The 11,484-nt window shown below is 35.8% G+C and overlaps 3 protein-coding genes across 11 annotated transcripts; 1 reads left to right on the top strand and 2 right to left on the bottom strand.

Moving 5' to 3' along the window:
- Nucleotides 1-483: 483 nt before the first annotated feature.
- Nucleotides 484-2,306, top strand: LOC132171759 (protein VASCULATURE COMPLEXITY AND CONNECTIVITY-like). Its single transcript, XM_059583189.2, has 3 exons — nucleotides 484-579; nucleotides 1,533-1,717; nucleotides 2,015-2,306. The coding sequence occupies exons 1-3, from the start codon at nucleotides 484-486 to the stop codon at nucleotides 2,304-2,306; spliced, it is 573 nt and encodes a 190-aa protein (XP_059439172.1).
- A 298-nt stretch (nucleotides 2,307-2,604) lies between these two features.
- Nucleotides 2,605-5,839, bottom strand: LOC132186528 (cell division cycle 20.2, cofactor of APC complex). 3 transcript variants are annotated; one of them, XR_015911439.1, is made up of 6 exons: nucleotides 5,537-5,839; nucleotides 4,746-5,021; nucleotides 4,052-4,321; nucleotides 3,375-3,956; nucleotides 3,091-3,290; nucleotides 2,605-2,715 (listed from the first exon to the last, which is right to left on the bottom strand). XR_015911439.1 is itself a non-coding variant. In XM_059600512.2 (5 exons), the coding sequence occupies exons 1-5, from the start codon at nucleotides 5,624-5,626 to the stop codon at nucleotides 3,150-3,152; spliced, it is 1,359 nt and encodes a 452-aa protein (XP_059456495.2). In that variant the 5' UTR covers nucleotides 5,627-5,839; the 3' UTR covers nucleotides 2,784-3,149. The 3 variants fall into 3 exon arrangements, 1 of the variants encoding a protein (XP_059456495.2); XR_009440758.2 differs by lacking the exon at nucleotides 2,605-2,715 and adding an exon at nucleotides 2,724-2,799; XM_059600512.2 differs by lacking the exon at nucleotides 2,605-2,715 and having other exon boundaries at nucleotides 2,784-3,290.
- Nucleotides 5,840-7,178: 1,339 nt separating this feature from the next.
- Nucleotides 7,179-10,969, bottom strand: LOC132168166 (P-loop containing nucleoside triphosphate hydrolases superfamily protein). 7 transcript variants are annotated; one of them, XM_059579273.1, is made up of 6 exons: nucleotides 10,748-10,969; nucleotides 10,308-10,414; nucleotides 8,660-8,790; nucleotides 8,452-8,494; nucleotides 7,826-7,905; nucleotides 7,179-7,738 (listed from the first exon to the last, which is right to left on the bottom strand). In XM_059579273.1, the coding sequence occupies exons 3-6, from the start codon at nucleotides 8,676-8,678 to the stop codon at nucleotides 7,311-7,313; spliced, it is 570 nt and encodes a 189-aa protein (XP_059435256.1). In that variant the 5' UTR covers nucleotides 8,679-8,790; nucleotides 10,308-10,414; nucleotides 10,748-10,969; the 3' UTR covers nucleotides 7,179-7,310. The 7 variants fall into 7 exon arrangements, with proteins under 7 accessions (XP_059435256.1, XP_059435252.1, XP_059435253.1 ...); XM_059579269.1 differs by having other exon boundaries at nucleotides 8,736-8,790; XM_059579270.1 differs by having other exon boundaries at nucleotides 8,736-8,790; nucleotides 10,308-10,409.
- Nucleotides 10,970-11,484: the final 515 nt, after the last annotated feature.

The raw sequence follows: 11,484 nt of genomic DNA, 5'->3' as shown, positions 1-11,484 counted from the left end.
AATTCAACGAAGATGTTAATTCTTCGGGTCCAAGTGCTAAGAACATAAGATTTAAAGGACAGCTAATATAATATAAGTGATAAACTTTGTTTTGTCAAATCAACCCGGAATGTCCTCCTTCTCCAACGGGCAGATTCTCCCTTTGTCCTCCTCCTCTCCTATTCATCTGATCATGATCCCCCTTACCTTTCCTTGTTGTATTGTATTGTTTTCTATTTGCTCTTATAAAAATAAATAAAACGTGCTTTCACGACAATGTTCTCCGAGTTTCACTGCAACCTTCCTGGTCGGTCGCATATCAGCATGTGTTGCCTGTTCATGGCGTTGGGAGGTTGACATGTAGAATTTATATTTATTTTGGACCTTATAATTAATTCTACCACCCTTGCTCCTCAATATATATATAAATAGTTGGCCAACTTTACGCTAAATTAAACCTCTCTTCGAACAAAGAGGCATAGAATTCATCGAGAGAGAGAGATTATGGATGGAAGGGTTGTGGTGACATGCACTGTTGTGGGACTCTTGGGGCTATTATCCGCTGCTGCTGGTTTTGCTGCCGAGGCTACAAGGATTACGGTAAAAGATTTAGTATACTTATTATTTCTCATATATATATATATATATATATATATATATATATATACACATTAACTTTAAAAAAAAAAAAAAGAAAAAAAAAAAAGAAAAAAAAAAAAGGAGGTAACTTTACTTTAGACTCTAATTAAGAGGTGGCCTGTTTGGGGTGACTTCGGCCACCCCCAGGCCCAACTGGAGTGGCCGGCCACCCCTTAATTCTATTTTATTTTATTTTTAATTTGGGATAGGAGCATATTGGGGAAAAAAAAATAGTTAGAATGGTCGAATTGCAACAATTTGAAAGTTTGGGACGGTAAAGGGCCACTTTTTAAACATTGAGGTTAAAAGTGCAAATTGGTGAATAGTTCAAGGGGGTAAAATGTATTTTCCATAATTTTTTTTTAATAATTTTTAATTTGAAATTAAGGGTAAATTAGAAATTTTATAAAAAAGTTAAGGATATAAACGTCATTGTCGCACTTTTAACTTTTAAAATCTGACGGAGGGGATTCAAATTTACTACAATTGAAAGTTCAAAGGCCCAAATTAAGAGATTTCAAAGTTCGGGAGTATGTCAAATCGCATGGTAGTTCAGAAGTCTAAAGTAAAGTTACCAAAAAAAAAAAAACTAGCTTGTTGCCCATGTCTACTACATGGGGTTTTTAGTCAAAAAATTTGTACTGCTCTGTGTTTAATTTTTTTACTATATATTTTAGTAAACCCTCATACGGCATCAATTCAACAGGTACATTTTAGCAACTCCTAATCAGTACATGCATGATAATAGAGAAATTAAAAAACGAAGTGGTCATTGTCGAATTATCTAAAGTTAAAATATGAGTTAGTCTCTTTTAATTTCACCTGTCAAGTTAGAATTTTCTATTAATTCTTTGTCGATGGAATTAAACGATGCTGAAATTAATGTTAATTAGATTTTACTTTTATTTCCATAGCGTTCTCAGGTTTATGATTGCGCATTATACCCTGAGAGTCCAGCCGTGGCTCTTGGTTTAATTGCTGCACTAAGCCTTATGATAGCTCAAATAATCATAACCGTCTCAACCGGGTGTATCTGTTGTTGCCAAAGAAGATTTCAATTTCCTTCTGACAAAAATACGAGGCTAGCACGGGTTTCTTGGTATGTTTCATGATATACTAATTGCTGATAAACCCTCTTATTTCAGTTAATTTGATTCTTGTACTGATATCCTTTGAGAAATTTTCATTAATGAGGATTATCAGTTTCTAAACTTAAAACCATATTCTTCAGTGTGCCATGGTACAACTAACTCCATATATATAGTGAGTGCTAGGATTTTGGAGCGGGACATCAAGTGTATATTTATAAAGCCCTAATGGAATTAAAATGACCTTTTAAATTGGTCTCTTAGAGTTTCGGATTTGCATTGATTTAGTCTGTTTCATATTGGAGCAGGTCATTATTTGTGATAGCTTTTGTTTTGTTGGTGGTTGGTGCTGTATTTAATGATCAAAATACTGAAGAGAACATGTACTTAAGCAATGGCAAGTGCTATGTTGTGAAACCTGGAGTCTTTGCAGGAGGTGCCCTTTTGTCCCTTGTATGCGTGACTCTTGGTATTATCTCCTATGTCACCCTAACTTCAGCCAAGAACAGTAACAACCCACCGGCCGGCAATCCTAACGAAGGAGAGATAGCTATTGGACAACCTCAGTTCCCACCACAGAGGACTCAACAACCTGTTTGAACAATTTTTTGTTCCAACAGCATTTGGGTTCCTACGATTATTGGTATCGATCATCAAATTGCTCCAATAATCAATCAATCTTGAAAAGGATGATCTTCAATCACATTCTGTTGTCTGCTGGCATCATCAATAAGATGTCTTTTAATTTGCTTTTCAGAAAAGTATGGTCTTCTTAAGTCTGTATGTCTTTTATGTAAGGAAAAAAAAACACACAACGTTTCAATATAGTATTCCACTATCAAGTTGACGAATATTTCCACAAATAGAGAGATATACATCTCCACGATTATTTCTTGGGCGCAAAGCCGTAATGATCAAAGCATGCCCAAACTTTAGATGTTTTAGTTCTTCATCAAGCCTTTCTTTCTTTTTGCTTGGAATTGATTTGCCACAACTACCAAAGATTACGCTGTAATCGAAGCATATTTGCAAGAGTGATCAGAGAGAGCGCTTGAGACAAGATGATGAGAGCCACTGTGAAAAAGCTCAGAGCCTGTATGGGTTCAAAAATTTGTAAAATTCTTATCATTTACAAAGTACGTAACACTGAAAAAAGAAAGCAGAAGAATCTGAAGTTTTCCACTATACAGTATAAGCCAGAACAACAATTGGGTTTTGTCACTTGCTTTTCGATGATCCTAATACCAAAAACAACTAGTACAACAAAATTTCTGTCCAACTTAAAGTACCAAGCTAGTGAACTTTACATTGCAAAGAGTATAAATAATTTGGATTTTAAGATGTTTAGTGCAGTGATCATGACACAACTAACTATTGTACTCACACTGAACATATCCAATCAGATTTCACGGAGACTATTTGAAATATGCTGCTTTATCCCAATTATCGGATGCGATTCACATGAGCAAAAGGCTCAGGGATTGCCTTGGGAGTAGGTTTGGCAACTTCCGGGACCCCAAAGACATTCCAGAATCTCAGTGTTTCATCCCCAGCTGCTGATGCCACCGTGCAACCATCTGGGCTCTGTAAAAAGTAGAGGATGAAAAACTATTAGGATATGAACAGGGAAAAAAAATCAGCAAGAAGATTTAAACTCTTTTTAAGTACCTGAGCCATAAAAAGAACCCTAGAGGTATGACCATTGAGCTCTGCCATCTTCACCATTGATGGGTACTTCCAAAGAATGAGCTGATTTTGAGTAAAACCATGAGAGCTAAGTAGCTCTCTCTCAGTCTTGCTCCACAGCAGAGAACAAACCTGAGAGCCAGTGTCGACAGAGTTGAGGCACGCACCAGTGTGGGTGTTCCAGAACTTTATGCACCTATCACCTCCACCTCCACCAGAAGCCAGCAAATTGCTCTGGAAAGGGCACCAAGCAAGGGCTTTCACGGCAGATGTATGGTCCTCAAGCCTGTGAAGCCACTGCGTAGCAGAATTTGAAGATGCTGTTGATCTGTCCCAGATGTGGAGGAGATTATCATTACCTCCACTCGCCAATTGCTGGCCTGAAGCTGACCATTTTAGCCCACAAACCTCTTGGCTGTGGCCTCTGTAGGTTTCAACAATGTGATCTCTGATTCTCACATCATTGTTAATGATCAAACTGTCCATTCCTCCGGTTGTAAGGATATGATTATTCCATGCCAGAGTCCCCACTCGCATTCTGTGACCACCTTTCAAGGTTCTTAGCTGCAAACACAACAATATAATAATTACAAGCATTAGCACAATTTTATATCAGAAAATAAATAAAGAATATGAAAGACAATGAAAATTTGAAGAACCTGTCGATTGGCTGTTGAATCCCACAACTGTACTTCGGAATTGTTCAAGCCAATAGCAATGTGCCGGCCATCAGGAGCCCAGCTAACACTTGTAACGGGGCCATCTTCCTCATCAATACTGACAAGTTCAGAAGTAGAACCATTTGACGCATCCCACAGATAAACTGTATTTCCAAGCGCAATTGCGAGAACATTGCAGCTTCCCCAGTCCAGTAGATTCAGGTAATAATCATCCACAAGGTCAGGAGCATCTAATGTCCTCTCAGAAGTCTAAATATTATCAAACCAAATTAATTAGACCATAACAGCTTTCAAAAGGCAGCAAGAGAACTATAGGAATAAATCAACAAAGCAATAAGATTAAACCAGAAAGGTAACATGAATTTAACTAATCAAAAACTGAGTTCACAAATAGCGCTCATTCTCAAAAGATTCGCCATATCCTCCATATGCAGATAATCCCCCTACTCTTTATTATGTTCACCCACATAATAAAATTCAAATGGCAGCATTATCATAGTACCAAAAGACTCCATTTTTTTTTTCCCATTACTCAACTATTTCAGCAGTTCAATTCAGAGGTCCACCCTAATAATCCATAATTGACATTAATCTGCCTAACTAGATGCTAAATTTACTCAAATCCATAATTTCTATGAGACATCCATGAAAGACTAAAAAATCATATGCCCACCTGAGGAATATGTCGTCGGGGCTTTGCTGGCTTATCACTGTGGAGAGAAGAGGAGAATTCACGTGGGATCAACTCCACCGGGGCAGGTGGCTTGTTCTTGAAGGCAAGAATTCGGGTCCGGTTCATGTTGAAAGCCTCAGCCAGCCGCTTCCTGTAGGCCTCTCTTGCTGGTGAGCTTGCAGCCGGGTTCTCCTTACCTTCTTTCCTCCCTTCTGTCAGCATGTAATGCGCGAAATCGAAGTCCATTGCTGATCTGTTTGGAATGAACCTATCCAACTGCTTATAAGCAAGAAAATTATATTAGACACTTCCAATAACAGCAGTTATTCTTATCTTCACAAAAAAAATTTAATCACAAATCTCTGATTTCAATAGATATGTATTTAATTCCTACTTAACAAACCCTAATTTAAGAAAAACAAATTACGTAGTGCCAATTTGAGAACCATTTTAAAAAAATAAAAAATAAAAAATAAAAAATAAAATTTGTCCAAAATTCAAATTCAGTAAAAAAAATAATAATAAAATCGAAATATTCATATAAAGTTGAATTTTTAAAAATGAAAATAAACTCCCCAGAAGTTTAATGAAAAGGAAATTTAATTTTTTTTTTTTCACAAATGAAATTGAAGATAACCCAATTCAAAGTTCAATACATGAAGAATCGTATAAAAAAAACAATAATCTCAAAACCCTAATTAAATTTAGTAAAGAATTAAAAGAAATGGTAAAAACTATTTGAAGCAATAACAAAGATGTACGCAAAATAAAGGCAAGAATTAGGAAATTACGTTATCTCGAGCATTCTTTCTCTGCATATATTGTTCTTGAAGTGGGCACCGAGACTGCCCCTTCAAGTTAAAAGAAGTTCCTGCATCCATGACACTAAAACAACCAAAAGAATATATATACACAAAGCAATAGATAGAGCAAAACCCTCAAATAAAATTATCAAATAAATAAATAACAAATGAAGAAACAAAGCCTGCAAAAAAAATATTTAGATTAGAGAAACAAAATATAAAGATTGAGAGAGAGTTGAGTCGATCTTTGAGCGCTTTGGTTCGTGCGTCGTTTCAGAGCGAGAGAGAGAGAGAGAGAGATTGGGGTTGAGCAATGAGACTAACAAGAGGGTTTATATAATAAGAGAAATACGTTTCTCAAAAACAACAAATTCGGAAGGTCGCAACGGCTGTTTCTGAGAGAGCCGTTGAAATACGTGTTGACGAAAAGGTCCTTCCTTTGTAATCTCCTGATGACCAAAATGTCCTTTGTTTTTTTAAAAAAAATAAATATTCCAAAACACCCTTGTACTTATCTTAATTTTACCTTTTAAACTCGTTTTTAATTTTTAGATAACAGTTAAGTTTACCACGATTTTTTTAAATTAGAGAAATGAAATGTTATTTTGTGTTATTTAAGATTTTTCGAGCATACTCAGCTGATGTAACATGCTCAATAAAATAAGAGTATTATGAGTGAGGTACAGCAGCCTTGGGTGCAAGTTTTTGGTTGTATGAGTTTAATTTTGTGTTTAATTGTTCGGAGGCATTGACATTGTCCATCCAGGCACTTCTTAACTAAGTATTCGACATGGGGTATTTTGTATAGAGGATTTGCATGTCAGCATGTCTCCCGGTGTCATTTATTCATCAAATTTAATTTATGTGCACTTAACTCAAAGAAGAATTACTCTACTATTGTTTCGAGTTAGACTAATCTCCCCTCGAGCTAAAAATATTCTAAAAACTCAAACCTTATTTATACTTTACATCACATCAATCAATTCATTTTTCGTTTTCCCTTTCAAAACTCTTTATCAAACACTTATATCCTAGTTTATCTCGAGATACTAATGTCCATTCAATAAATTAATAAAATATTTTGTTAAAATAAAAACATTAATTAGAAAATGGGTTAAAATGTGTACAATACTAGTGCACTGGGCACCTAGCAAGCATTTTGTGCGCCCCCTTTGTCAAAGGCATTCTAGGAGAAGAAAATGAGCATGGCAGAAAATAAGTTATTTTTGAGCCAAAGAGTGATTGCGCATATATATACGCAGAAAATCTGACAAATTCATCCACCAATTAGGTTGATAACAACAGCTGAATCGATCTCAAAACTCCCTTTGATTGAACGAAGACAAAGAAAGTAGAAGCTTTCTTCTCAACTATAATCGTACATTTATATGGGATTTGTCCATCTTGGGCTATTTTTCTTGCAATCACACAACAACGAGAAAGAAACTGTCTCTGTTTTTCACTTACCCTTCACTTTTCTTGAAAAAGATTTTCCCGCAGAACTTTCTTGTCAATGGAACATAACATAGCTAACATTCTAGAGATTGCAACCATCATATTCCATATTCCATATTCTGAGAGAAAGTAAGACAATCAAAAAATGCAAATGAGAGTTAAGAAAATGGTAAATTTCCTTCAATATCTCCAAATTCAATATGAGTTAAGTCTTACAATTCCCTACAACAGTTCTTTCACACCAAAAATTACAAGAATTTTAGTTGTCTAATATAACTATTTCCAATTCAATTGTTGAAGATACTGGTTACAGATTCTTATTCTCCTGAGGTGGAAAAATCCAAGTGTATATGATACTTATAATCGTCTGTGGACTTAGAGTGGCATCTACCTTAAATATTCCTTCCAATTCATCTATCTGAAGCAAGTCTAACTGAGATTGCAAAAGCTTAGCAGGCATGAAATGATTCCCTTCTGCAGCTCTTTTCTCTAAACGAGCAGCAAGCACTTCGGCCGGGGCATCCAATAAAACAAACTTTACCACACTGGCATAGCTTCCCACATCATAATTTGGGTCAGCAGATCTGAGAATGTTTCTGTATCGCTTCTGGAGAGCAGAACACCCAAGAATCACAAATTTTCCACTGATTAAGCTCTCTCGTAAGGTATCCTGCAGTGTTTCAAGCCATGGAATTCGATCTTCATCTGTTAGTGGGATCCCTTTATGCATCTTTTCTGTTAAGTCAAACAAATTAACTTACTGAAAAGTGTAAATCAGATTATATAGTTTTCATCCAAAGAAATTACAGATAATATGAGTACCTTTATTTGATAGTGGGTGGTAATCATCAGCATCAAGAAAGCTGCCATTCATAAATTTTGCCAGCATCTCACCTATTGTGCTGTTGAACCAACATTTACATCAATGAATACAAAAAGAAACTGTGATATTAATATTAAGAAGGTAAGTACACAAGGTTAAAAAAAAAAAGTATAGGAAAGAAAAGATGGGAAACTACAGTCCTGAACTACTACTCCATTGCAATGTACCTCCAAAATATTAAGTTTTACAATGTACCCTACTTAATTACAAAGGGGCTGCAATGTCTCCCTTCTATTTGTTTGGCAAAGAATTAATATAATAAAAAAGAATTCTTCTACTCTCTATTTGACCACCAACAAGCATCAGGGGAATTAACGAACTGAATTTCTTTAGTAATGTTGCTTGACAATCAAGCTACATGAGATATAGGTGATTTAACAGGGCCGTTTAGATCCTTGAAATGTTTGCTATTGCTTCTTAAATTGGTTTTACAATACTATGAGCCTTAACAGAAATTTCTGGGATCTGTAAATCCAGTCTTTATTCAAAATCAAAGCAATAGCAACATACAAATGATTTTATTGCAAAATCAAGGTACAGATGTCAGATGAGGGTTAAGACTTACGATTTCCCAGCACCACTGACACCCATAATCACAACAGCTATTCCTGTGAAAATAAATAAATAAAATAGAAAATCAATATATAAAATCAAGAGACGAACATGTTGAAGAAAGAAAGACAAATGGTTTGATCCAGAATTTCAGAGATAGGAATTATAATCACTTTGAGCATCAACCAATTAGGGAAAGAAAATATGATGCGTAGAATTACCTTTGAGACCAGAAGTCATATTCAGACAACAAATCAAATTATCTACGTAGCCTTAGCTTATAAATAATTTATACACCTTTAAAAGTGAGAAGTGTGACTGATTCTTCCCCTAGATAAAGCATGGGGATCCCCTGCACAAGAGAGCACATGCTTTACACGCACAAACAAAAACAACATAACATGCTGTTGTTAAAGTAAAATAAGGCAACAAATTAAATAGGAGAATGCCAAGTATTGCATTTCAACTCAAACAAGTAGTTATTCTATGTGCATTCAAAACCAACAAAAGCTTGAGCCATGAAAAGTGCTGCAACTGCTTGATGAGTCACCATGGTTCAGAAAACCAATCTGTACATTGTCTACAGTTCTGCCATTACAGAATCACTATATAAGCTTAAGTCAATAATAGTTTTCTTTGACATCACAGTCAATAGCTGCAAGTACTGATGTTACTATTACTTCTCAAATACCCAATTCCAGCAACAGCATTGCATCAAATGCATATGATGATAAATCAGCCAAACTCAATGTAGAAATGTCACATTGTCGGATCATGAGCTGCCATTCCATCTAAAACCAATTGGTGTTAAGGGAGACAAATTCAAATCTTTTACGGACCTCAACATCGTAGCCAGCAGACCTGTTTTGAAAGCAGTCGCAGGGAGTAGTATTTTGTCCCAACACATATTACTAATAAGACAAAAGTATGCCAACTGCCAAAAATTTGATGACAATCACTGATTTATAACTTTTATAACCACCCTTAATGATTGAGTTTGGCTGATAAAGCAAAAACCACCATTGTAATTTTCCTTTCCTCTCATCTTACCCACACACGCGCGCACACAAAAAAAAAAAACCCACTCTTAATGATGTTCCCATGATGGAGACAATAACCGTTATCAAGTCCAGGGAAAGAATAGCAAGAGGTTGACATATTTTAAGATCGTACCCAACTGTCATTCAATGGAAGCAGGTCTTGTCTGAAATTTCAGAAGCTAAAACTTACAACTTACAATTTGCAATATGTTTTTTTAACTGCAGCAGGTGGGTCTGATAGCAATCAGACTCCGCAAGATCCAAATCTGATTAAGATTACATATACAAAGATCCAACTCTTAACAGAAAACATCAGATTCTGAATTCCAATCTAGAGTACCAAAAGAAAAAATTACTAAATCCAAGTTTAAGTCAGATTATGAATCTGAGTCTAGCATTTAAGATTTTGGTAAATTGCCCTCCTGTCCTCATTTACATGCACATATGTGTGTGTGTATACAATATACGGAACAAAATCAATCGGATCATTTCTACCTAGATACAGGTGCAATCCAATAAAAGTCAGATTTAGTAGGCCGTACTCAAGCACTAGCTACTTCAAAGTAGTCTCAATTCCTTACTTTTGGTCACCAGAGCAGTCTCAATTCAGAGTAACAAATTCAATTGCATTTGGATCCTGATTTTAACCATTTGACAGCCCTTCTCATACAAATATTTAAAGAAGAACTTGGAAACCAACTAGTAATCAGACAATAATGACTCTCCGATCTTCACATTCACATTAGCACAAACATCTTAAAGCCAACATTCATGACAGTTGAGGTATTCAAGTAAACTTAAGATTTTTTGGATTTGTATATGAACTTACCAAAGCAGTCTCAATTGCTTGCTTTTGGTTCTCTTAGCTGCGTCTTCAGGTTCTGGACAAATTTTCTGTAGCTTGAAAGCTCATCAGAGTTGCATCGACCACCTGCTCTATCAAATTACAGTGGAAAGTCAGTGACTTTTACAAAGAAAATCAACCCGCGGGCATCAGGCGCTCCTTTGTGTATTGTCCAGTACTTAAAGTTGAATAAATTGATCCTTTTAAATGGAGCCCATCACAAAAATTGAATTGCATTAATCCCAATTGATGATTCAAAAAGCATTCAATCAATGTAATGCCACATGAACTTAAGACAAAGGATTGAACTCATTTCAGACAAAATGGGTCCAACTTAATAATTCATGGATACCCCAGATGCCAATAAAACAAGAAAGAACGAAAAAAAAAAAAAAAAAAGTCATTCACGAAAACAAAAGCAAAACCTTGAATACTCGTAATCGGAAACGAAGCCCATTACCCCACTTCCATATAACAAATTGATCATCACCTGGACTTTCGTGCCACTAATATCACAAACAATCTTAGCGTAAGCCGAATTTCAAGGTTTTGATTGTTTCTTTTCTTGTTTGCAGAAGAATAAGGAAAAAGATGGTGGCTGGATAGGCTTGCCGAACATTGTTGACCAAATTGCAGGATGTTTTGAAACGGATTCTCACTTGTTTAGTTGTTTGATTGGAGGGACGTTCGTTGATAAAACAATCAGATTTTTACGTCAAACTAATCGCAATATGCCATGTGTCATACGCCCAATAAAACAAAAAATAAGCCATGTGTCATACGCCCAATAAAACAAAAAATAAAAACAAGTGTGGTGGGATGGCGACGCACCACCGGAGGGCGTGGTGGGTCACAATGGTTGTAGGTCCCATTGGCGAGTTGGTGGAGTTGCCCCACCATGCCCTTTGCTATGTTGTCAATGACCCAAGACTCAAGGTGATTCACCCACATTCTTGGTAGGTTGGTAGTTTTTTTTTGTTTTTTTTTTTTCTGAAAAAATTCCAATTTCATTGAAAAAGGATTATGAGCATAACACCTTACATCACACAACATACAGCTATGAAAAATCGTAGCTTACATCATACAACATACAGCTATGAAAAATCATAGCTGAAGCTACGAGTTTACAAATCATAGATGCTTATATCAAAATTAAACATTC

This window comes from Corylus avellana, chromosome 2 (genome assembly GCF_965113065.1).
Source record: "Corylus avellana chromosome 2, dhCorAvel1.hap1.2, whole genome shotgun sequence".
NCBI lineage: Eukaryota > Viridiplantae > Streptophyta > Magnoliopsida > Fagales > Betulaceae > Corylus > Corylus avellana.
This window is presented reverse-complemented; position numbering and strand designations above follow the sequence as displayed.